At 38.0% G+C, this 27,077-nt stretch overlaps 1 protein-coding gene across 7 annotated transcripts in view; it reads right to left on the bottom strand.

The window, feature by feature from the left end:
* Rps6ka3 (ribosomal protein S6 kinase A3) overlaps positions 1-27,077 on the bottom strand; it is a 107,198-nt gene that overhangs the window by 7,686 nt on the left and 72,435 nt on the right. For all 7 annotated transcript variants that reach the window (XM_076561660.1, XM_076561661.1, XM_042269621.2 and 4 more), the window contains 11 exons: positions 26,297-26,367; positions 19,824-19,912; positions 19,577-19,641; positions 19,174-19,276; positions 18,370-18,494; positions 15,929-16,054; positions 13,285-13,374; positions 11,774-11,932; positions 8,629-8,790; positions 7,042-7,118; positions 5,562-5,679 (listed from right to left, as the gene is read on the bottom strand). In XM_076561660.1, coding sequence (XP_076417775.1) covers positions 5,562-5,679; positions 7,042-7,118; positions 8,629-8,790; positions 11,774-11,932; positions 13,285-13,374; positions 15,929-16,054; positions 18,370-18,494; positions 19,174-19,276; positions 19,577-19,641; positions 19,824-19,912; positions 26,297-26,367 — 1,185 coding nt within the window. The remainder of the gene's footprint in view (positions 1-5,561; positions 5,680-7,041; positions 7,119-8,628; positions 8,791-11,773; positions 11,933-13,284; positions 13,375-15,928; positions 16,055-18,369; positions 18,495-19,173; positions 19,277-19,576; positions 19,642-19,823; positions 19,913-26,296; positions 26,368-27,077) is intronic.

Below are 27,077 nucleotides of genomic sequence, written 5' to 3'. Positions count from 1 at the left end.
GGCACATGCCTGTAGTTCTAGCCTCTTGGGAGGTTGAAAGAGGATTCATTAAAGCCAGGGGTTTTGGGATAGCCTGGGCAACACTTTGTGACACTCTATAAAAAAAAAGTATAAATAAAAGATAGGTTAAAAAAATCAAACTAAAAAATGACCTTTCCTATCAAATTCCGAAAATGAGCCAAAGTGCTAAAAGTAAATGTTGTAAAACTTCCAGAGACAAAACAAAACTCAATTGTAATTTTAATAGCATCTCTGTGTTTGACTGGGCCAAGTCATTTCAAACTTATCTTTCTTTTACTGCTAACCCTTCAATGGCTACTCACTTTGCCTGCACTCCCTCCCTCCCTCGAAGTTCTGGGGAAGGCCTTACACATATTAGGCAAGAGCTCAACCACTGAGCTATATACTCCCCTGCCCCAGGCCTAGCTTTCTCTTTAAATGGTAGCATTTCGTTGAATCCCTTCCTTGGTTCTTCTATCAATATGCTCTAATAATCTCATTCTTAATCATTACTTTAGCTACTATAGATGGTCAACTCCTTCAAACTCCACCATAGACTTCTAAGACCTACAGCCATAGGGCCAGTTGCCTAATGGCCAAACATCTTATAATTATATAAGCATTTTAAATTCATTATGCCGAAATCTTCAACTACTGCCAATCTCAAAGCTTCTTACATATCCAAACACTTGGTGAAAGGCACTCTCTTACATTTGCCTGAGGTAGCATTGTGGACTGCATGCTTGATAGATGCTTCTTACTTATTTATGTTCAATAAACTATGAAGTCTGCTCTGCCTTCTAAATTTTCCTTTCATTTGTCTCAGATTGCAACTGCTATAATTTTGGTCTTCACCTTTCATGATTTGAAATGTATAAAACCTTACAAGTAATACCCCTAATCTTGGGTCAGTGAGCAGTGAGCAAAACAATGCAAGCCAGTTAACAGAGCCCTTTGCGAGTAAACACTCACTAAAGGACAGCTGTGGTCCTGTTCTCTTCCCATAGCCATTATGTAACCCAAACGACTGACAATGTTCAACACAGGCAACTTGTTCTTGAACGGATACATCTATACTGACATAATCCTCTTTTCCATTTTGTAGGTCATGATAGTATTACATGATGTTTACAATCAGGAGTCTTAACTATATACAGGAGCAAAAGTTACTGTAATTGCATGGAATTTATAAGACAGGCTGAGTTACAGATAATTTTTTGTTCTATATTTGTGTCTCTATCCTCATCTTTCACTAAAAGAGCATTCTGGAGTGCAAATGAATGCAAAGGACTAGAGATAACTTTAACTAGTTTTAACTGATGAGAAAAAGCACGTGATGTGTAGGTTCTGGTACTCTGGTTATGGGTAACATTTCTTCATGTGATCTTGACAGTTTGTGGCAGACTCCATGGATGAAAATGACTGTGCCATGCAGTGCAAAATGGAAAATCTGATCACTACACACAGCTTAGTAGTTTTCTTTTTGTTCTTCTGAGATGGTTTCTCTATGTAGCCCTGGCTGTCCTGGAATTCTCTCTGGAGACAAGGCTGGCCTCAAACTCAGAGATATGCCTGCCTCTCAAGTGCCGGGATTAAAAGTATGTGCACTACCACACTCAGCTAGCTTGGTAGTTTTCTTTTTTTAAACTCTCCACCCAGAGTAAGCCAATAATCCCAAGTATGAGGCACACAGCTATTTACAATTCAGTTCATCAAGCAGCTTTGCTTGTGCATGCTGTAGGAGTCATATCAAATGACCAGTCTGGAGGCACTTGCTGTTCTCATGCTCCCATCACCACCTAACTGGCACGCACTGAGCTCCCTCAGCATGAGATAGAATACAACTTTTTATAGCCTCCTCAGCTGCCTGGAAAGCTCTCCCACTGCTTTCTTGTCCAGTATCATCTGTAATCTTCTTTAGCACAAAAACTGCACTAATACAGTCAATCTTGTACTGCACATTTTGTGCTGTCTCTTTGCCAGACTGTGAGTTCTCTGAGATCAAGAATTCTATCTTTGTCATACCTTTTCTCTTCAGACTTTCCATTTATTAAGCATATCTAGGTGCTCAATAAGGAGAATTAGGAAGGAAACAGGTACCCCAAAAAATAAAGTATCAGCTTTGACAAATTTTACTGTTAGAAAAAGACAGGCTAAGATTGTTTTTTATTTTTGGTGCTGGGGCTCACCCAGGGCCCCATGGCTGCTGAGCACATGCTCCACTGCTGAGCTACACACTTAGTCTCACATGTTAATTTTAAACACAGTTAAAAAGCCACATATCTAAACATCAATTCAACTGGCTAATTGAACTTCCTGCTCTATATCTAAAGGAACCTATGAACTTTTTGGATGTACTCTATTTACAATCACTTCAACTCGAGCTTCCATTTCGAAGGAAAGTCAGTGAGCATTTTTACCAATGTTTCTTCAGTCTGCTGTGGATATCGCTCTATATAAATAAAACACTGATGGCCAGTGACCAGACAGGAAGTATAGGTGGGACAAGGAGAGAGGAGAATTGGGGAAACAGGAAGAAGGGGGGAGAGACACTGCAGCCACCGCCAGGACAAGCAACTTGTAAAGACGCCGGTAAGCCACCAGCCACGTGGCAAGGTATAGATTTATAGAAATGGGTTAATTTAAGATAAAAGAATAGTTAGCAAGAAGCCTGCCACGGCCATACAGTTTTTAAATAATATAAGCGTCTGAGTGATTATTTTATACGTGGATTGTGGGACTGCGGGGGCTTGATGGAGCCTGGAGAGAAGCCCTCCAGCAACATCAGTCTCTTTTGTATTTCTCTCATGTGACCTGGAAAAGTTTACTCCTTTAAAGAAAAAGAACTTTCTCTGATTGAAGTGAAAGCAGTGTTAGTCTAAGAATGGCATCTCTAGAGGCAAGGCTTTCTGAATGGTTTCCAGCAAGCAGGTTATTATGAATTGTGACAGCGATGAGACCCTGTTGTTAACAAATCAAAATGAGGGCACAGTACAGTTCTTTTAGGGAACAAGTACTCTGCAGTGAGAGTTGCAAGTGCTCACATGGACCTGGTGTGCAACTAGAGGCAAGTTTGTACTAAAACTCTAGTCCTTGCCTTTGTTCTGTGAAATGGGGCTATTACCATCTATTTTACAAGGTTCTTATGAGATCAAGTGCAGTGTGAGGCACACAGTAGATGGACAAGTTTTCAAGATTTCCATTATTATTATTCATCATGCTTGTAAAGACAAAGATTATAATGTAGACAGACAATAAGGCCAAACCAATATCCTTTAGGAAAGAAACATGATAAACAGTCCTTTTTGGAGTTTAAGATGTTTGGTAATATCACTTCAACATGCTACTTTATAAACAAAAACTTCTGTTAGTGTTTCTTCTCATCATGGATCATGACAAATATTTTTTTTTCAAAAGCTTGTAATAGAAGCTAGGGAAATAGTTCAGTCAGTACAGTGCTTGATACAAACTAGAGTCACCTGGGAAGAGGAAATTTTTTTCTTTTCTTTTGTTTTTTGGTTTTTTCAGACAGAGTTTGTCTGTGTAACAGTCCTGGCTGTCCTGGAACTTGCTCTGTAGACGGGGCTGGCCTCAAACAGAGATTGGCTTGCCTCTACCTCCTAAATGCTGGTTAAGATTAAAGGCATGCACCACCACCACCTGGCTGTAAGAGGGAACCTTAACTAAGGATTTGCCTCCATTAGATTGGCCTGTAGGCCTGTCTATGGAACAATATTTTTTTTAAGATTTACTTATTTTATGTGTATGAATGTTTTGCCTGCATGTATGTATGTATGTATACCACATGAATACCTTGGGCCTCTAGAGGTCAGGAGAATGCACTGTGTCTCTTGTAACTGGAATCATAGATGGTTGTGAGCCAGCATGTGGATGCTGGGAGCTGAACCCAGGTATTTTACAAGAGCAACAAAGTGCTCTCAAACACTGATCCATCTCTCCAGCCCCCACACTTCTTGATTAATGATTGGTGTGGGAGGGCCCAGCGTATTGTAGGTAGTGCCATCCCTGGACAGGTGGTCCTGGATTATATAAGAAAGCAGGTTGGGCGGTGGTGGTGCATGCCTTTAATCCCACCCAGCACTCGGGAGGCAGAGGCAGGTGAATCTCGGTGAGTTCGAGGCCAGCCTGGGCTACAAAGCAAGTTCCAGGAAAGGCACAAAGCTACACACAGAAACCCTGTCTCAAAAGAAAAAACAAAAAACTCCTCCCCCAAAAAACAAAAAAGTATAAGAAAGCAGGTTGAGCAAGCCAGTAAGTAGCATTCCTCCATGAATTCTGCCTCAGTTTTTTTTTTTTTTTCCGAGACAGGGTTTCTCTGTGTAGTTTTTGGTGCTTGTCCTGGATCTTGCTCTGTAGACTTGGCTGGCCTCAAACTTGCAGAGATCCACCTGGCTGTTTCCTGAGTGCTGGGATTAAAGGCATGTGCCACCACCACTCAGCCCCCTGCTTCAGTTTTTGACTCAACTTCCTTCCATGGTTTCCCTCAGTGATGGACTGTGGTCAGAAAATGTTAAGTCAAATACTCTTGCCTCTCCAAGTTGATTTGGTCATACTGTTTATCACAGCAATAGAAAATAAACTAGAACACTGTACAAGCATTAGGACCTGAGTTTGATTCCCCAGTACCCAAAGAAAAAGTTGAGCACTGCTGCACACATTGTAATCTCAGAGTTGGGGAGACCGAGGCAGGCAGATCTCTGAGGCTCAGTGTAGCCTAATTAGTGAGCCCTAGATCCCTAAGAGAACCCATCTCAAAGCAAGCAAGTAAGCAAGCAATCAAACAACACCCCTCAACTCAAGTTGCATGGCCACCCGAAATTTGCCTTTGTACTTCACATCCTTTTGCACATATCCATCTGCTCACTGAAAACATTTACACATATCAAACACCTTATTCCCCTGTCAAAAAGCCTATAATATGGCTGAGGGTAGAATGTGTACTTAGCATATATGATGTCCTGGGCTCAATTCCTAGTCCCAATAACAAAACAAAGTGAAATAGCCATGTAATTAGAAGTCTGATTTTTTTTTTGTCAGCTTAAGGGCTCATACCTGAATCTACTGATATTTTAACTATTGTCTGGGCTCTGTGGCCCCCCTGCTGCTCCCCTGGGGGCCTCCCCCATGTTGGGGGGAGGATTTCAGGTCTGCTGGCATTGGCTCAGCCTCAGCTGCCAAATGTACGATTTAAGTAAGTCTTTATCATTCTATTTACCAATACAAACTCGGGAGCCAGACGTTGCAGTAAAAACTTGCTAGATCAGAGAAACAGAAAAGCAACCAGCTGACCTTCCTTTTTGGCCAGAGATCCAGCAAGAGAAGCATCACTCCATTCGTCCCAAACCCAACAGACCAGGAATCTCTAAGTCCCTCCTTCCTCCTTCCTGTGCGTCTCTCTGTCTTCCGGGCTCCCCTGTCTTCTCTATGGCTAATTTCTGTCTAGTCTCTGGCTCTGCCCCCTGAGCCAAGGTTAATTTTATTTACATAGTCTTGGAGTTTCACAGTGTGATTAAATATCCCGCAATAAAAGTCACACATACCTTTGCTGTATCTGAAACGGAATTCCAGTAACCACCACTGAGTGAGAATTTTCCGCTACCTATCCGTGCCAATATTTCCTCTGGAGTATCATCAGGACCATTTGCAAATGGAGTGTAACTAGATTATAATAAAGTCAAAATGTCAATGCATAAAATTTCTCTTATAGTTAATAATGTTTACATTTATTTATAGTTTCTAAAAGTATTCTGAGTAGTTCAATTAATGTAATACTTTATTGGAGTCTATCAAAGTAAATAAAAGATAGTAAAATGAAGCTCCATGGGCCAAATAAGAGGTTATATTAATTACACTTTGTGGTAGTTTGAATGAAAATGGCTTCATAGGCTCATAGGGATTGGCACTATTGGGAGGTGTGGCATTGTTGGAGTAGGTGTGGCCTTATTGGAGGAGGTGAGTCACTGGGGGTGGGCTTTGAGGTCTCAGAAGCTCAAACCTGGCCTAGTGTGATTTCATTCTTTTTCTGTTGCCTATGGATCAAGATGTAGAACTCTCAGCTCCTTCTCCAGCACCATGTCTGCCTGCATGCCACCATGTTTCCCATCACGACAATAATGGACTGAACCTCTGAACTGTAAGCCAGCCCCAATTAAATGCTTTCCATTATAAAAGTTGCAGGGCTGGGGATTTAGCTCAGTGGTAGAATGCTTGCCTACCAAGTGCAAGGCCCTGGGTTCGGTCCTCAGCTCCGGGGGAAAAAAATAAAAGATGCTGTGGTCATGGTGTCTCTTCACAGCAATAGAAACTCTAAGTAAGTTAGACTTAATATATATTATATGTATTTTAAGTTATGACACAGTCTAAGATAATATATTAAAACAGCATGTTTATTACATAATCAGAATAAAAGTATGAAAAAATAATTTAACACCATAAGACATTAAAAACACAGCTAAAGCCAGGTATTGTGGTACCCCTTTAATCCCAGCACTAGAGAGGCAGAAGCAAGCATGTCTCTGAGTCTGACACCAGCCTAATATACATAACGAGTCCCAGGCTAGCCAGGACAACACAGTGGGACCAAGTCTCAAACCCCCCCCCAAACCAAAAACAAAACAAAAAAAAAGGAAAGCTAATTAAAAAAAGAATACAGTTGCCAGGTGTGTGTGTGTGTGTGTGTGTGTGTGTGTGTGTGTGTGTGTGTGTATGTATGTATGTATGTATGTATGTGTACACGCCTTTAATCTCAGCACTTGGGGGGCAGAGGCAGGCAGATCTCTGTGAGGTCAAGGCCAGCCTGCTCTACAGAGCGAGTTCCAGGACAGGCTCCAAAGTTACACAGAAAAACTCCGCCTCAAAAAACAAATGAACAAAAAAGGATACAGCTATAAATATGATATAATTATACTACTACATATATTAGTATGAGAAACATGGAAAGATGTTACAATATAGGGATTTAAAAAGCCTACATAATTTAGATAAAATATTGATGAATAAATGCTTATGGTACACACTTACCCAGTAAGCATTGTATAAAGGAGGACACCAAGACTCCATATATCACAGGCAGCATCATAACCTTGTCGTTTCAAAACCTAGAAAAAGTAAAAGATGATTATTAACACACTAATACATTTAAAAATTTATATATTTCTGCATATGCCAGCTTGTCTGTATGTGCACCACAAAGGCCAGGAGAGGAGTCTGATCCTATGGAACTGGAGTTACAAATGATTGTTAGCTGCTGATCCTTTGCAAGAGCAGCAAATGCTCTTAACTGAAGTCATCTTTCCAGCTTCTCCACACTAGTGTTTTTTAGATATATTTAGATATTGAATGGAATTGTATTTTCCAAATCAACACACCAAGCTTGTAGGCGCTCACAGACTCTGGACTGACAGCTGTGGAGCCTACACGGGACTAAACTAGGCCCTCTGCATGTGGGAGACAGTTGTGTAGCTTGGTCTGTTTGAGGAGCCCCTGGCAGTGGGACCAGGATCCATCCCTGGTGTATGAGCTGGCTTTTTGGAGCCCATTCTCTATGGAGAGATACCTTGCTCAGCCTTGATGTAGTGGGGAGGGGCTTGGTCCTGCCTCAATTGAATGTACCAGGCTTTGTTGACCCCCCATGGGAGGCCTTACCCTTTCTGAGGAGTGGATGTGGGGGTGGGTACAGGAGGAATGAGAGGCGGGAGAGAGGGGGGGATGACCGGGAGGAGGGGTGGGAGAGGGAACTGTGGTTGGTATGCAAAAATGAATAAAAATATTTTTAAAAAAGGAAACAACAAAAACCAAGTAAGACCATGCAGTAATCAAATTAGAACATTCTGCTTATATACATTTATGTATATTATGTTAAATTCATATATACATTTATGAATTTAACACTGGTATTTGACTATTTATTATGTACTGCTGTGGGTACAGAGAGGGATACAGGACAAATCAAAGGTAATTTCTTTTACATATTTCTTCTTGAGACATAACCTCACTATGTAGACCAGGCTGGCCTAGAACTCATAGAATTCCACCTGTGGAGCTGGGGATCAAATTCAGGGTTTCCTGTAGGTTAGGAAAGCACTCTATCACTGAGGTATAATTTGAGCTCCAATAACTCTTGATATAGGGAGAGAGTTAGCTAGTTTGTATTGGACCTTCAAGTATGATGGCTGTAGGCAAAGAGAAGAGGCAGAGGACAGTCAAAAATAGAAGCAAAAGACAAAGCTGTGTGTGGTGGCTCACATCTGCAATCTGAGAACTTGGGAGGCTGAGGTGGATCACTGCAAGTTCAAGGCCAGGCTGGTACAGAATTGAGACCCTGTCTCAGAACAAAACAAGAGGACAGAACAGTGCTAATGATAGGCAAAGGAGTAACAAGTAGCTAGAACTTCAGGAAGAGGATACTAGAGAAACAGAAGAATTCAGATTTTTCTCCTGTAGGCAACCTGATGTCATTGAAGCATTAAACGGAAATAAAGGGCTGGCATTTTATTTCAATGATCAGTTCAGTGATTCTTCAATTAAACAATAATTAACTATCTATATTACAGATATAAATGAGTTCTTAAATATACCTAAATACAGCAAGCACACTCTCACAATTACCTCTGGTGCAACAAAATTTGCAGTATAACAAGGAGTCATGAGAAGACCATTTTCCGCTCTCAGCTGTTTTGCAAAGCCAAAATCACAAATTCGAATAGATTCTGGATTACCAGATTCATCCACATAAAGAATGTTGCTAGGCTTCAAGTCTCTGTGAACCACCTAGTTGAAATAAAAATTAGAGATTTATGTTAACACAATACATTTCCCCACTGAAATTTCTTTATTCTCGTACTGCCAAACAATGCACCTAACAAGCTGATGAGTGCATAATGCTGTTAATGTAAGTGTAGTGGTCTAACAGTGACTAACCTGGGCATAAGGAGGAGGAAGAAACAATGTTAGTTACCTTTTCCCTCTCGTTCAATTGTGTAACTGGGTAAAGGAGAAATGCAAATAGCAACTATATCTATCTCCAGGTAATTCATTCACTTCATAATAGTTATCCAGTCTCTACCACGTGCCAGTGTATTATATAAAGAGCTGCAGATACTGTGTAAGTAAGTCCCATAAGATCCTGGCTGTTTCATGCTAGGCACTTGCTACATAGTGGAAAGGAATATAACAGACAGGTTCACATAAGGCATTTTAAAGTATGAGACAGTTTTGAGAGGAAATAAATTGTGACCTAAGACCTAAAGTAGACACTTAAAACAAGCCATGAAAACTGTGAGATAAAGCTATTCTAAAGTGAGTGAATGGTATATATCAAGATAGGAAAACAATAAATACACACACAGGCATGCTATTTAAGAGTAAAAACCAACTAATTTAAAAAACTCAAATCGAAACCCCCTAAATTCATTTATTTGATGTACAAATCAAGATGTCACATAAACAAAATCATTCTCTTTTTAAAAAGTTTAGATTTGATTCCTTTTTCAATCACCAAGTCCAAGTCTATATTTTAATCACCTTAGTTATAGTTCCTAACATCCAGGACATTAATTGTATTTTCCTAATTAACTGGTAAGACACAGGGAAAAGAACACAGAAGACTTAGATAACCGTAAAGCTATCAGTTCTTCAGCAAATATTGTCTTCTACCAATTTCAAGGTACAGTACTAGGCAAATCTTGACTACCCCACGACCGGAGAGCTCTAAATCTAACACATTCCACTTCTTAGCTTTTAAAGGCAAAACAAACAAACAAACAAAACCACCAAATGAACAAACAACCAAGATGAGACCACTGCACCGAAATGAACTCCTTAAGAAGTTATCTCTCTCTCTCTCTCTCTCTCTCTCTCTCTCTCTCTCTCTCTCTCTCTCTCTCTCTCACACACACACACACACACACACACACACACACACACACACACACACACACGAGCTAGAGATTGGCTTAGTTGGTAAAGTGCTTGCCTTGAAAGCTCAAGGACCTGAGCTCAATCCCCAGAAACTATATAAATGTGCCAGGCACGGTAGTAAGTGTTTGTAATCCCACGGCTAGGAAGGCAGACAGGATGGAGCTTATCGGCTGTCAGTTGAGCCTAATTGGTGAACTTCAGGCCAGTGAGAGACACCCTGATCCAAAAGAGATATATGGTGTTCCTGAGGATGACAGCAACGTTGTCCTCCATGATCCATACACATGTGCGCGCGCGCGCACGCGCACACACACACACACACACACCAAGAACACACACAAATACTTAAAAAACCTTTGACCTATACCATAAATGCATTTTTTTTTTTTTTTGGTTTTTCGAGACAGGGTCTCTCTGTGTAGCTTTGCGCCTTTCCTGGAACTCACTTGGTAGCCCAGGCTGGCCTCGAACTCACAGAGATCCACCTGGCTCTGCCTCCCGAGTGCTGGGATTAAAGGTGTGCGCCACCACCGCCCGGCCTATGCATTTTTATTAATTAAAAATGTTAATAAGAAAACTTTCTCCCTACGATATTTTTTCCTCCTCTATCTTCCTTCTCTTTATTTTTTCCTTTCTCCTTTCTTCCAAAGACTTCATTCTTTTAAAAATAATTAGTTTTTTTTCTTTCTTTTTTAAAAAATCATTTAGTAAAATCTGTATGCAGGAGAAAACAATGAGATCTTTCACTAGGTGACAAACTGGCTTTACTCGTGTATGTGGATAGAAACCACCATTCTTTTTTTCTGCTTATAATTTTTTTCCTGTTATTTTTTTTTATTTTACAATAGTATTCAGTTCTACATAACAGCCACAGATTCCCTTATTCTCCCCCTTCCTAACCCCCTCCCCACCCCCCATTCCCACCACCTCCAGATCAAGGCCACCCCGAGGACTGAGATTGACCTGATAGACTCAGTCCAGGCAGGTCCAGTCCCCTCCTCCCACCAGAAACCCCATCCAAGGACTGAGAAATCTGGATGCAGACATCTACGGCTAGGCCTCGGGTGGAGCGCTGGGAGTCTAATTAGTGAGAAAGAGGAGGGTTTATATGAGCGAGAATTGTTGAAACCAAGGTTGGATAAAGCACAGGGACAAATAACCAAATGAATGGAAACACATGAACTATGAACCAATGGCTGAGGGGCCCCCAACTGGATCAGGCCCTCTGAATAGGTGAGACAGTTGATTGGCTTTATCTGTTTGGGAGGCATCCAGGCAGTGGGACAGGGTCCTGGGTTCGCTGCATGAGATAGCTGTTTGAAACCTGGAACTTATACAGGGACGCTTGGCTCAATCTGCTTATAATTTTAAGTGGGCCTGGTTTTCAAGGATACAGAGTGCTAATGTTTTACAGATCCAAAGATCTTATCAACTTTTTCTTAGAAAGCATAACAACTCAATATAAGCATGCTAAGATTTCAAAGTACTTCAGGCTTAATTAAAAAGGTTTGTGTAAAGGAAAAGTGGTAGAATAATGAAGCGCATTACAGCTTTCTGCTACTTTTATATTTTTAATTTTAGCTTGAGTATTAAGAAAAAAGGATGTTGCCGGGCGGTGGTGGTGCATGCCTTTAATCCCAGCACTCGGGAGGCAGAGCCAGGTGGATCTCTGTGAGTTCGAGGCCAGCCTGGGCTACCAAGTGAGTTCCAGGAAAGGCGCAAAACTACACAGAGAAACCCTGTCTCGAAAAACCAAAAGAAAAAAAGAAAAAAAAAAGAAAAAAGGATGTGCATACAAGTATGTGTATGCATAAATTATGTTCAAAAGACTTACCCCTTGTGCATGAAGATACTCAACAGTTTTGGTTATAGTAAACAGGACAGCACTGGCCTCTCGCTCTGAGAAAAACTTCTGTCTAAGAATTTTATCCAGCAATTCGCCTCCTTTCATAAGTTCTGTTACTACATACACATATTTTCCATCATCATATACCTGTAAAATTTAAAATAACATAAAAATTATTTGAAGCTTTATGTCTCTAAATCACTACTCAAACATACTAAAGATAAGTGAATATATTAAAAGAAATAAAATTGCATATTCAAGAAAAATTTACTTGTGAAAAACCAATACAGGATTTTTGGAGATTGTGTAAATGAATCATTTACAGTGAACAGCTTCACATTTAATGTGACTTAGCCAACACTCTTTATCTAAGACAAATTATTCTGAGAAAACAAGAGTTTTGACAGTATCTAAAGAGATAGCCTTTGAGTCTATGTGAGCACCAACAGCAAGAGAAAGCTGACTACTTACTTGGGAAGTGGATATTTCATCAATACTCAGTTATAACAAAAGCCACAGAAGACAGAGGTATCAGGACATCCCAGGTAAAGAATACCTCACTTGTCCTGGGGTGGTAATGGTCAGAAAAGGCTTCCTGGGAGGAAGCAGCCTATAGCAAAGTCTTAGTTGTGGTAGTCAACCAGGTAAAGAAGGGAAATGATATTCCTACTTAAGGATTCACACATTCAAAAGCACTTGGGAGAAAATGAGGCACACGTGCTTTAAAAAGTCTACATCCCAAATAAAGCATGGCCAGAACACAGGGTGTGTAAAAAGTATGAAAACTGCTCCAGAGGAAGGCAGGTGGGAGCACAGTTTAGGGAGCCTTCAGAAAGACTAATCAATCTTGAATATTAGTAAGTTCAAATTCACATAATATAAGCAATAATGTTAAAATCGTTTTTTAAACAAAAGTAGAAAATGAATTATAGATTTTTTTTTTGCTTTTTGTCTTTTTTTTTTTTTTTTGGAGCTGAGGACTGAACCCAGGGCCTTGTGCTTGCTAGGCAAGCGTTCTACCACTGAGCTAAATCCCCAGCCCCAAATTATAGATTTTAAAGTTTTATTATTAATTTCTTAAAAATCAATCCTCTTCCTCCAATATATTCCCTTCTAATCCCCTGTCCCTGTCCTGCTGGTCCCCTCCTTCCTACTACTACAAGTCCCTTCTTAGGATTTCATGGCCACTTCCCAAACTTCCCTTAAGGTATCTTTATCTCCTTTCATGGTCACCTTTCTTGTTTCATAACCTACACCCCCACTTGTGTACACACACACATACAAAATCTAGGATCTTTATATAAGAAGAACTGTGCAGTTTCTGTCATTCAAAGTCTGGGATACTTTGCTTACGATAATTTCCCCTTTCATCCATTCAATGTTACTTTCTAAGCTGACTATTTGGAAGTAGTCTTTGTGTACCATGTAATATTTGAAAAATATCCCAAATATGAGTTTGACAATTGCTTCAAGTTATCTTTGCTAAAGAATCTACTTACATCCTTTAGAGTAATGATGTTTGGATGCTGTCCATAACGAAGAAGAATTTCAATCTCTTCTGTTGGATCTCTCTTGCTTTTATCAATAATCTAAAAGGCGAGATATTTGTCATAAAATTTTATGAACATGAACCTTAAATGTTTATAGTTACAGACCTTAGGTATCCTCACTATATACTAGGCAGTTGTAGTTATCTACTTAGCCAGATTGTTTCATTAGAAAGCTAGTCTCCATATAGATGGCTAGATAAGGCTAACCATGCCACACATTCCTACTAGGTCATGCCAAGGAAACTTGGTAGTAAAGTTGGGACTCACTAAAAACTCAAAAGCAGCAAGAAAAGTTACCACATCGTTTTTTTTTTTTTCACCATTGAATTTCTCAAAAATTTGAGAATTCAACTTCTAATCCCCTGTCAATACAGATAACTAAGAGATAGATATGTCTGCAATACCACCATTAGCACCTGCTTAATTGAATGAAATTTCCTTTTTTTTTCAAGACAGGGTTTCTCTGTGTAGCCTTGGCTGTTCTGGAACTACCTACCACTGTAGACCAGGCTGGCCTTGAACTCAAGAGATCCACCTGCCTCTGCCTCTAGAGTGCTGGGATTAAAGGCATGTGCTACCACCACCCAGCTGATTTACTTCTTTTAATTATTTTAATAGTCTATTACATTAGCTGTAAGCTACTTACAAAAATTAAGTAAACAACCTTATTCTTGAAACTAAGTAGAAAGCTCTGTATAAAACCACCCCATGAATATTACTTGACTACATTTGACTATAATAAAACTCTTTAAAATATTAACACAGACTTTTAACTCTTTTATGTTAGTTGCTTAAATTTTTTTCTGAATGTTTTAGTATGTTCAAGTACTATACACATCTATGGTGTTAGAATCTCCAGAATTGGAGTTACAGATGATTGTGTACTCCCACCTGGGTTCTAGGATTCAAACCTGGGTCTGCTGGAAGAGCAGTAAATGCTTTCTCTTTTAAATGACTTTATTTTATGTGTGTGTACCACATGTGTGTAGGAGTCCTCAGAGATCAGAAGTGGGTGTTGGATCCCCTGGAACTGGAGTTACATACTACTGTGAGCCACCATGTGGGTGCTGGGAAACAAACCAGTAAGAACAGTATGTGCTCTTAACCCCTAAGCCATCCCTCCATCTCTAAGTACTATATTTTGTAAAGACAATTTGTGCTTTGTTTTATGAGAAAGGGTCTCATGGACTCCACACTGGCCTCAAACTCACTATTTAGCTGAGGATGAAATCCCCCTGATTTCTCCTGCCTCCATTCCCAAATGCTGCAATGACAGGCATGCGCTACCACACTTGGCTCAATTCTGGCTTTTGAGTCATTCAAAGAGTAGTCTGAAACAAATTTTGTGGTCTTTATGTTCAATTTTATTTTTATCAGTTTTAGTTTTTAATTTTTTTTTAAGGCAGATTCTCATTTTGTAGCCCATATCGGTCTCAAAGTTACCATGTAGCTAGCTCAGGCTGGCCTCACAGTGGCAGTAATCTTTATAAAATGGGACCTTAGGATATGTTTGATGTGTTTATGCATGCAAGACACATTCCTAAATTGCCTATCAAGTATACCATTCCCCTTTTCTCCTTGCATGTTAGTAATCTGAAACTTCTATTCACTTTAGATTTCAATAAGAACAGTGTACAGCAGAACAGCATGTTAAATCCAATTCTTTGGTTCATCATTGTATCTGATAGAAAGCCTCATGAACACTCATGTCTCTTTAAAGCAATTATATCCAGTTTTACATAGTAATAATAATTTGCTACTCTTTCCCCAACTAAACGTGAACTATTTATACTTATAAACTACTACTATGAAGATTCAAGGTCAGTTGGAAGCTTTGGCATTACTTGAATTACTTGAAGTGGGAAAGGATCGATTACTTACATTATAGTGAAAAGGCAAAGAATTTGAATATAATGTTTGTTCATTAATAGCTTGAGGTTTAAAATTCAAACTTTATCACAAAACTATATACTTAGGTTTTGGCTTGGATACTTCTGTCTTAAGATATCATATTAAATTAAACTTACTAATGATAAGAAATGATCATGGTTCTTTAATTCTTTTAATGGTTCAAAGATTCATTTTAAATATAAAGAAATATAAATATAAACATTTTCACCAGATATAATGTAAACTTTGAACACAGTTTTGGGGAATTCCCTGATACTCTGATCATAAAGTAGGGACTATTTGGAGTACAGGGAATCCTATTAAAAATCATGCTGTATAAACTGGCACTTCTCTGGCTTAACTGGCTATATAGCCATTTTACTGTTCATTTCAGCAGAATGGGAATCCATGATTCCAGATTAAGATCTTTGAAGATCACTAACTCAGATACTTAAATTTACCTTCAATTTATTTTATAACAAAAGGCACTTTGCTAAAGAGAAGAACGTAGTTTTTTAGGGAGAGTCTTCCCATACTGGCTAGGTTAACTTCTAACTCATGATTCTCCTGCCTCAGCCTCCTGAGTGAATTGCAGAAGTGCTACTGCACATGCACCTGGGTTGAAGAGTATAATTTTTAACTCATACTGATATATATGACTAAGAACTGCTAAGAGTTGTATTTTAAATCTAAAAATATTTACCTTCACTGCAAACTCCATGTTTGTGGCTTTATGTATACATCTCTTACAAACGGAGTATGAGCCAACGCCAATATCCTCTTTTACTTCATATCCATCAGTAAATTGAATACTGTTCCTGTGTAATTGCTACAAACAAAATCATAGATTGATATAAGAGTTCTGTAATGTCTCTAACGCATTTTATAAACAAGGAATATTTTACTGAGCATGTATTGTTGATGTTATTCACTAATACAAATATTAATAATAAAAATGAGTAAAAATATTATTCATAGCATGTGAAATAGGCCCCTTGAATGTGCTTATATTTAACAAGAGAAATATGTAGCACATAAAAAACAGAAATAATTGGTAGTCCACCTATACCCTTATCTTTGATATATCCTCTTTTGTTTTCATTTTTTGGAGACTATCATACAATATATTCTGATCATATTCTTTTCTCCCCCCAAACTCCTACCAGACACACCACCCAACTTCATGTTCTTTCTCTCTCTTAAAAAATAAACCAAAACCAAAGAAAACAAAACAAATAATCAGGAACACACACACACACACACACACACCCTCCATGGAATCTGATTTGTGTTGGCCAACTACTCCTGAGCATAATGTCTGTCCTAGAGTGTAGTTGACATACTCAGTGTTACTCCATTGAAAAAAACAAACTTTCCTTTTTCAGCAGGTATGAGTTTCAAATAGGTTCTTGGCTAGGGGTGGAACTTTGTGTCTACTTCCTTTTTTACATGCTAGGATTTTGTTTGGCTTGAGCTTGTACTTCTAATATAAATACATATATTATATATATAGATATATGTGTATATATGTATGTAATTTATGCATATGTTATATGTATGTTATATTTGTGGGGTGCCCACAGAAGCCAGAAGAGAGGGTTGGGTCCCTTGGAGCTGCAGTTACAGATAGATGGTTGTGAATTGCCTAATGTGGACGATGGCACTTAAACTCAAGTCCTCTGGAAGAATGTACAGTTGTTTTAATATCTCTAGCCTCTTTCATTCCCCAAACACCTACAGGCTTTTAGAAGTACCTTTAAAAATGAATACAAGTTTGAGACCTCTGGCACTTAAGAAAACCTTTAGGAGGATTCAGAATCAGAAATCTGGATTGTTTCTCTCATTTTCATCTCTCAGTAGCTATGACGCCCTTTCTTCACCTTCAAGTCATAACATATATGTTTGGCTAAAGAAAGCTATTAATTTAATTTAATGAATTAAAAAATTTAAATGTATTTTTAGTTTTCTACACAGTAATTGCACACGTTTCTGATGTATATTATATTTCAATATATGTATACAATGATCACACAGGGTAAATTAAAATTATCTTCCCACAATGTTATGACAAAAAAGGGAATCTCAGAGTTTCACCTCCTTTAACAGTCTTTACCAGTTTAGTTTTCTGTTGTGAACACTGCTGTTCCCACATACATGTACTTAGAAACCAGCTTCTAAAGTCCTTGACCTACTTTTTCCCCCCAAATCTGATAATCAGGTCATATAAAGGGGTAAAGGTACAGTGCTAGATAATTTTTTTTGTTAACTTGACACCAACTGAGAAAATGCCTCCATTAGATTGGTTTGTGGGTATGTCTGTGGGACATTTTCCTGATTAATGGTTGATATGGGAGGGTACAGCCCATTGTGAGCAATGCCATCCTGAGTAGGTGGTCCTGGGTTGTGTAAAAAAGCAGAGTGAGCAAGCCAGCAAACTGTGTTCTTCCAGGCTTCTGCTTCAGTCCTGCCTATAGTTCCTGCCTCGAGTTTATTTACTGCTTGTTTTTTATAAATAAAGTTTTACTGGAACCCAACAATGTACTTTGTACATGAATTATCTATGTCTGTATTTTTGCTATTTTTATTATTTTTTACTTGATCTTGCTAAGCAGCCAAGGCTTGTCTTAGTCTAACTCTGAGCGCCCGCCCCCCCCAACACTGAAATCGATCCTTCTGCTGCAGCCTCCTGAACATTGTTGTACAAGTGGCACCACGGCTACTTTTTTGCAACAACAGCAGTGTTGAGTAACTGTGAGAATAGTTAACAAAGCCTCAGATGTTTGTTTTCTTCCTTTTTATAAAATCTGCTAAGTTATGAACTTGCAGACCTGAATCTATTACTGCTGACCTGACAGAGGCAAGTAAGCCTAATAAACATTTTGAGATATAGAAGAGGGGGTCAACAAAATAGTGAGTGATGTTTACCTCAATTCTCTTAGAATTATACTTTCAAATCACATATAGGATTTTGGTTCATGAAATCATTGCAATGCTATATGAAAGAAATTTCTCTGATGTAAATGATCTAAAATGTTAACGTATTTTATATGTTCACTTAAAGTCAGCACATAAAATTTAACCTTACTATTCACATACTAAAATACATCAACATTTCAAATTCTAAATTATTGAGACACTACTTACCTGAACAATTGAATGCACACCAACTGTCTGCATAGCTTGGCTTTCATCATCTGAGGTAATAGCAACAAAACTAAACCCCCGAAAAAGCTGATGTGCATTAGCACTAGGTGGAATGCCAGGTGAATCTAAAAAGAAAGAGGAATTACTAAAATGAGTCTTTGGAAAGTATTTAAGGGAAAACCAGTTGAAATTTTGAATTTTCTCTTATACTGCAACCATCAGCCTACTAATCTACTCTGTTTGTTTTTTGGTTTTTCAAGACAGGGTTTCTCTGTGTAGTTTTGGTGCTAGTCCTGGATCTCTACTGTAGACCAGGCTGGCCTTGAACTCAACAGAGATCCGCCTGGCTCTGCCTCTCAAGTGCTGGGATTAAAGGCATGCGCCACCACTGCCTAGCACTAATCTACTCTTAGAGCCTAGAAAATAGTTAATGTCTGAAGAACATAATAAATCAATGAATTATTGGCTTAATGGTATTTGAAATTAGTGTCATCCCATTCATTTTCTAAGAACAAGGGAAATTTTCTTGATCTGTGCTGTCCAATATAGTAAGCAACCACATATAGTTACTGAGTATTTAAAATGTGTCTAAACTGTAATTAAATTCAATCAGCCACATGTGATTATCATACTAGATATCATGGTCCTACATGATGATCTACTAATAATATGGCTCCTCATTTTTATTGGGGGGGGAATGCAAGGGTCATATAAAGCAAATTTAGGAGATTCAAGGAAAAGATTTTCTGATTGAACCAGAAAGAGATAGCCATTGTCTTATTAGTTTTCCTGTTTTCTCTTTACCTTTGGGAGTTTTTGCAGTAAACTCAGGATCAAAATAAAATGTATCTTCAGGCCTGCCAGTTGCAGGCTTAAAAGGTGGGTGAATTTCTCTTCTATAAAGTTTCTGTTGGAAACAAGAAAGACTTAGACATGGGTTAGGTTAATTTTTTTTTTCCAGACACGGTTTCACTGTGTAGTCCTGGCTGTTCTGGATCTTTCCCTGTAGGCCAGGCGTTTCTGAACTCACAGAGATCCACCTTCCTCTGTCTCCTCTGGGATTAAAGGTGTGTGCCAACACCGCCCACAGGTTAATTTTTAAAAACAGTTCAAACTTTTCTTTTTCTTTTTTTTAAAGTAGTTGAGTACCCAGAGCCTTGGAAATGCTCCCTTAATTCCCTCAAGTGTGTCTTTAGTCTGTACTTACATTCCAGTCTATTGTTGAGAAAAATGAATGTCTTTTAATTTCTTCAACTCCATCTGGTCCAGCACCTATTGGAAATTGATTGGTTAACAGTTTTATTTCGAGGACAAACATGTACAATCGTTCACAGATTTTGCTTTGAATATTTGTGTGAATATATAATAACCCCACTACAAAAAAATAAACATTAACCTTCCACTGGAAAAAAATACAAACTCATGAAGGAAACTAATTAATTTAAAGTCTTTACCTAATCTGTTTGCAGGATTCCGTTTGAAAAGCATTCGTAAAAGACTCTGGGCTTCAGGACTCAGAAACTGTGGCATCCCAAGCTTGGCTCTAAATATAAATCCATGTAACAACATTTAACTTTTGGAGGCATTTTTCATCTTCAAACATTAAACTTTTTATTTTGAAATATGTTTAGATTCATACTAAGTTATGAAAAATAATAGCGATCATTCCACAATTCTTACAATGGCAGTATCTTATAGAACTATAATGGAATATAAAACTGACTGAAATAATCTACTGATATCATTCAGATGGCTCCAGGTTTATTTGCACTTATGTGTTTGTATAGTTTTATGCAATGCCCTCATGTACATGAGTAATCTCCTATATGGATGTACTAGTTCATTTATTTATTGAATTCTGAATGATACCTGAATTGTGTTCAGTTTGGATAATTATGAATAAAGCTGCTACAAACATACATGTACAGGTTTTTGAGTAAGCATTATAAAAATCAGTACTATGAGAATAAGGCCTTCTGAGCCTTGGTTATGGCTATTACTCTTTTGCCCATTCGTGCATCTTTATAAGCAAAGGGATTGGAAACCCTTGGGTTTTCAAACTATAGCCCTAGAACCCTTTTCCAAATGGACTTTAAGAAATCTAATACTGAAAAGAGAATATGTGTGCTTTATATACCACTCTCCTGTGTTTCAATTCCTTTAACAGCCCTCTAATGAAGGGAAACTGATGGGAAAGGAGTTGATGGAACATTGGAGATCCTATGGCATACGAGCTGAAAACCACAAGGCTGGATGACCTTATGGTCTATTTCAGCTAGTGTATTAGTGCATTCTTTTCCCCAACCTAAAGAAACCAAAGATCCTGTAAGTATGACAATAACAATAGATCTAGAGAAAACAGCTAGCATAGAATTTCCTATTTCAGAAATAGATCTTCTATTTATTACTTATTGAGTTGTTAGTGAATTGGTATGTGCCAGATATTGCTTAGTGCTCTGGCTACAGGTAGTATCCCCCCTTCAGCCTATTAAAGATTAATATAGATAACCATAGTATATTAAGTGATGAATCCAATGCTGGGAATGGTGGTGCACATCTGTAATCAAAGCACTAGGGATACTAAGGCAGGAGGATCTCAAGTTTTAGGTCAGCCTAGATTATACAGTGAAATCCAGTCTCACAAAACCAAACACAAAACACAAAACCAACCGATTAACCAAGAGACAGACCTAGAAAGGCATTTGCAAAGAATGCTAAGGGAGCAGTAGTGGGTATCTAATTTATCACAGAACATGGTCAAGGACCTTCAAACAATGTTTTTTTTTAATTTTTAAAAATTTTATGTGTGAATATTTTGACTGCATGCATGTCTCCACCATGTGCATTTAGTGCCCAAGGACAGGCAGAAGAGGGTATTGGGTCCCTGGAACTAGAGTTACAAATGGTTGTACACTGCTATTTGGGTGTTAGGAATTAGATATGGGTCCTCTGCAAGAACAAGTGCTATTAGTCAGCTGAGTCATTTTTCTAGCCCTCCTTCAAATGAATTTAAAGGTTGAATTTAGATTGAAGTTACTCATTGGGTTAGTACTGCCCAAAATGTTACTAAATAACATTATCCCCCCCCCCTCAGATACTTGGGGACAACAATAAAGACTGTTCTATGATCCAGTGAGCTTGTGGACTGTGATTTATTGCAGCCTTCATGCTGAAGACATAAAATAAAGTATACTATATATAAAAGGCTAATAAATCTAGAGTAAATAATTTTTTAATATTTATTAAATTTTTAAATTTATTTTCTAAATATTTATCTCTAGCATCCCCCTTTGAGAAGATAACTATTTGTTATAGAATTAGGCCTCTTTTGAGAAAACTGGAAAAGCACTGTTGTAATTCAGTAATGGGGGTATAGCAGAAGTCTTGAAACAGTAGTCTAGCATGACCAGATTTATTTTCAAGATAACTCCAGAGAACAATCTAGAATGGAAAGAGATGGTAGGCACTATACTAGAAGTGTGGCTCAACAGTGTTGGAGAGATCATCCCATTGCTTGAACACTGTGAGCAATGCATTGCAGAGGAATGGCTAGAACAATTAAATAGTTCTAAAATAAAATCAGAATACTTGGATATGAAAGAAGGAGGAAGACATGTTTCTGACTTGGAAAATAGGATATATAGAAATGTTTATTGGGGGTATACAGATAAGAAAAGAACTGTGGTGGTATTGTGTTCCCCAAAATATTGTGCACTCTAATAAACTTATCAGAGACAGAACAGCCACTAGATACAAAGGCTAGAAAATGGTGGCACTCACACCTTTAATCCTAGCACTCCAGAGGTAGAAATCCCTCTGGATTTCTGTGAGTTCAAGGACACATTGGAAACAGCCAGACATGGTGACACACCCCTTTAATCTCAGAAAGCAAGCCTTTAATCCCAGGGAGTGATGGTAGAAGGCAGAAAGATATAAAAGGCATGAGGACCAGGAACTAGAAGCATTTGCCTGGTTAAGCATTTGGCCTGGTTAAGCCTTCAGGCTTTTGAGCAGCAATTCAGCTGAGACCCATTTTGGATGAGGACTCAGAAACCTCAGCTGGTCTTGTTTCCTCAGACTGGAGGCTTCTGTCCAGATACGTTTATTAGGCTACACAATATTTTGGGGAACACAATACCACCACAAAGAACAGCAAGTAGGAACTTATTTTAAAGATGTGAAGTCATGCTTACTATAAAATCACATGGGTAAGTTAGAGTATAGGTCTTTTGCCTAGTATACTGATGTAAGAAGACTCTGAAGGTTAAAAAAACTGTTGAGATTAGTTATAGGAAAGACTGAAGTAGGTTGGGTAACAGAATCCAGAGAGGGAAGAAAGGGAGAAAATACATCAGAGATGGAAAGAGAAGATCATTTGAGAGGTGGTTAAAAAAGAAGTATTTTGAACATTAAAGATAATAAAAATAGGCTGGGAGGACAGTTCAGTGGTAGGGCATGTGCTAACATATACCAGACCCTAGGTTCAATTCCAGCATCAGGAAACAAAACAAAACAAAACAACAACAACAAAAAACAAAGAAAAATATAAATGGTTGAATCACACTGATTATTTGATGAAGGAAAAGTTCATTGTTCCAGAAAATACCAGCTAAAAATTGAGGAAAGAAAGACAGCAATAGAAGAATCATCTCTTTGAATCTTTAATATATATATATATTATACACACACATACACACACACACACACACACACACACACACACACACACACACACACACACACACACATTGGATTTTTGAGACAGGGTTTCTCTGTGTAGCTTTGGAGCCTGTCCCGGATCTCGCTCTGTAGACCAGGCTGGACTCGAACTCACAAAGATTCGCCTGGCTCTGCCTTCCGAGTGCTGGGATTAAAGGTGTGCGCCACCACCATCCAGCTAAAATATTTTTTTAAGGTAATGATTATTAACAGATTAAACCCTTAGACAACATTTGACAGGAAATGTCATGGGCTCAGATGGAATGATAGTGAGACAATCATCTACTCTAAGCCATCTGACTCAATGAAATAGGGAGTATGCAGTATAAGCCATCAAATACTACTACCAAGAAGTTGAAACAATTGAGTATGGTAGCACACACCCTTAGTCCTATATATTTAGAGGCTGAGGTAGGAGGATTGAAAGTTTGAGGCTAATCTAGGATATGCACATTGTTTCAGATCAGTCTTGACTACACAGTAAGACTGTCACAAAATTACAAAACCAAATCAAATATCATCACAAAAACAAGAATTTAAGCAAAAAACAGGATAGCGGAATAAATTACTAGTGGAATAAATTATTAAGTTATTAGCACAGTTCTAGGAGTAGACTAATTGTTATGTAACTAAGGTACCAAAAAAATCACAGAACTGGTTTTAAATCCATTCAATTATCAATGACAATTTGCCTGGAAAACTTCCATGCCAACTGACCATTAAGTGTTATCTCTGAAAATTAGCAGATCAGGAACAGCCTCATTCAACTAAAGACACCAGAAGTGCCAACTTATTGACAGTAATTATACTCATATGTGATGCCAACCTACTTCTGGATGTGTAAAAACCTGTTATTACTTGAATCCTACCACTCCCTAAAACTCTATATAAGAACAGCTGGGTTCAGTGGCACACGCTTTTACACCCTGCACTCAGGAGGCCAAAGAAAGAGAATAAAACATGTGATCCAGTCTGAGCTACATAGTGAGATACTATCTTAAAATAACAGACACAGTCAGGTGGATCTCTGAGCTTAAGGCCAGACTGTTCTATAGAACTAGTTTCAGGACAGCAAGGGCTACACGGAGAAACCATCTTGAAAAACAAACAAGCAAACAACCCAACCCCCAAACACACCAAAACCAAAACAATACAAAACGAAATCATACCAAAAGAACATGGTTAGAGAGGTAAGACAAGTAGATGGAGAGTAGGAAATAACTAAGAAGACAGAGAGACACAGAGAGAGGGGTGTGTGTGTGTGTGTGTGTGTGTGTGTGTGTGTGTGTGTGTGTGTGTGTGTGTGTGTAGTAGCCAACAGTGTCAAACGCTCCTTGGAGAAATTTTCCTTATTTCTCTCTTGTAAAATAACTCCTGCTCTTTCTTTTATACTTAAGTATACACTAAGATATTATCCCACAACAGCTGAAATTATCGTATTTATTTAAGCATTAATGATATACTTCCCCCACTAGAACATAAGGACCGTGAGACACTGAAGGTCTTCTCAGTATTCTTCATATTGAATTCAAGGATTATAGCAAGAACTCTATTACTTGTTGAATGAATCATATGAATGAACAATAGGATTACCTTTCTGCCAACCTGTCATGATTTAGCAACTAGAAGGCCATTGACAAATGGAGAGCAGTTTTAGTGAACAAATAGGTTGTGGAGTAAAAGAAGTTGAAAAACAATAACAAAAAGCACAGACTACATTTAAAGAGACTTTGTGTTGCGAAAGGATGAAAGAAGATAATGCAGTAACTGTAAAGGAAAGCCAGGTCAAAGAAAGGGCTTGGCTTTTTTTTTTTAAATACTAGAAAGCATTAGCTGAAATTAGGGGATGGGCAATTAAGGTTTGATAGTGAGAGTTCAATGAACATTCATTCATGTAATATGTATTTTTTAACCTTTTTATTGTGCAGAATAACATGCCCCAAAGCCATCCAAACAAACAAATGCTCACCTAAAGTACACAGCTCAATATATAGATGTCTGGCCAAGATCGATAGCATTGCCAGAAACTTCCATCCAACATAATAATTTTTTCTTATTTTGTTATGGTGATATTTTATCTGTACTGAAATGTGATTTTATTTGTATGTTAATAAATAAGTTGCCCGGGGATCAGAGCTATTAGAGCCATAGCAGAAGCTGGGCAGTGGTGGTGCATGCCTTTAATCCCAGCACTTGGGAGGCAGAGCTAGGCAAATCTCTGTGTTCAAGGATAAAGCCAGCATTGGAGACACAATTAATTGGAGACACCTTTAATCTCAATACCAACCATAGAAGACCTGGAGGTCTGTATAGATGGGCAGTGATGAGGAGGTCATGTGGTTGTGTTTACAACCAATGAGAAGGCAGAATAGAAAGTCAATAAAAAGGTCAAACACACAGAAAGTAGGTCTCTTGCGGAGGACAGCAGTGGCAGTAAGGTTTTTAGCTCTTTGCTTTTGCTCTGACCTCTTTGGCTTTTTAACTTTGCTATTGGCTCTGTGTTTCTTATTTAACAAGACGGTTACATCTACATTTTGTCTCCACTTTTATCATCTGAATATAGACCTTAAAATATGCTTTAGTTTTACTAGTTTGTAAACTTTATCAATAGACTCACAGAATCAGTTCTTTTGGGTCTAAGCTTTATATATTTAACTTCCTTGTAAGACATATAAATTCTTGCATGGAATTGTGACATGCCCATTTTCTTTGATATACAGCATATTGTGTTCATATAAAGGCCTGGACCTGTTTTTGTATGGCTACTTAGTCAAAACTTGTTTTAGTCAGGCATGGTGGTAAATGCCTGTATCTTAGTACTGAGGAGGATAAGGCTGAAGAATCGTGAGTTCATGACCGGCCTGGGTTACACAGTGAGATTTTATCTCAAAATACAAACAAAAACAATTGTTTTATATTTGCATAGTATTGGATTAAGAAATACAATAAAGAGCAATGTAATGAAGACTCAACTGTATGAAAATACCATTATCATAAATGCACTCTATTGTTACTGATACAATTTTCACTATTATCAATAACATTTTGAACACCTTTGCACTTATTTCTCACGTACCCTGACATATAAACGATAAATGCATGCCTAGGAGTGGGATAAACAGAGAAAAGCATATATACATGATTTGTCTTTAGTTTGAAGCATTTATTTTGACATCTCACCAAAACGTGTTCATTTGGGAATACTTACTTAAGAATCATAGTCATTGTTTCTTTACGATCTTTTCCTTGGAAAGGTAGTGTACCAGTGAGCATTTCAAACTACAGAAAGGTAAAACAGAGGTATTAGCCAATAAATATAAAGTTCCAAGGCCAGAAGGTTAAAAGCAAAAATCATCATCTTAATTATGACTAAATCTTCTAAAATTACTACCTATAGAAAGTCATTTCCCCCTTTTCTCTTGTTTAAAACAGCATCAAATCATTCTATTATAGTGTTTCTTAATATGCAAGTTGTACTATAATACATTAGTTTTTAAAATAAACATTTTTGTTTCTGTTATATTTACTACTGAATCTCTTGATAATTCATAAGACATAAATAACCAAACTATACAATTCTGAAGAAATCAATCATATTTTAAATGGTATTTTTAAAGTGTAAATATGTGATTAGTCTAACAGACTGCCATTTTCCTACTAAGCTTTTTAAAGGGTTATTACCAAGAGAATTCTCTAAGAGGCTTTTGCAAAGAATAAACACTATTAATGCTTTTGGGCTTGTCTAGCCCAATGACACCATAATACAATGCTGTCATTTATAAATTCACACTTGAGAACTGCCAAATCAAATTAACAAGTGACACCCCCAAACTCTCACTCTCCTAATGTTTTAGATAAGTTTATGATTTTGGGTTGGGCTGTATTCACACATATTTTAGAGTATAAGCAGCTCATGGACTGCAAGTCAAACACATAACGTAGAAAAACAAAAGAAAATATATTTTGGCCTTTACAAATTAGGATGAGAT

Source organism: Peromyscus maniculatus, chromosome X (assembly GCF_049852395.1).
Source record: "Peromyscus maniculatus bairdii isolate BWxNUB_F1_BW_parent chromosome X, HU_Pman_BW_mat_3.1, whole genome shotgun sequence".
Lineage (NCBI taxonomy): Eukaryota > Metazoa > Chordata > Mammalia > Rodentia > Cricetidae > Peromyscus > Peromyscus maniculatus.
This window is presented reverse-complemented; position numbering and strand designations above follow the sequence as displayed.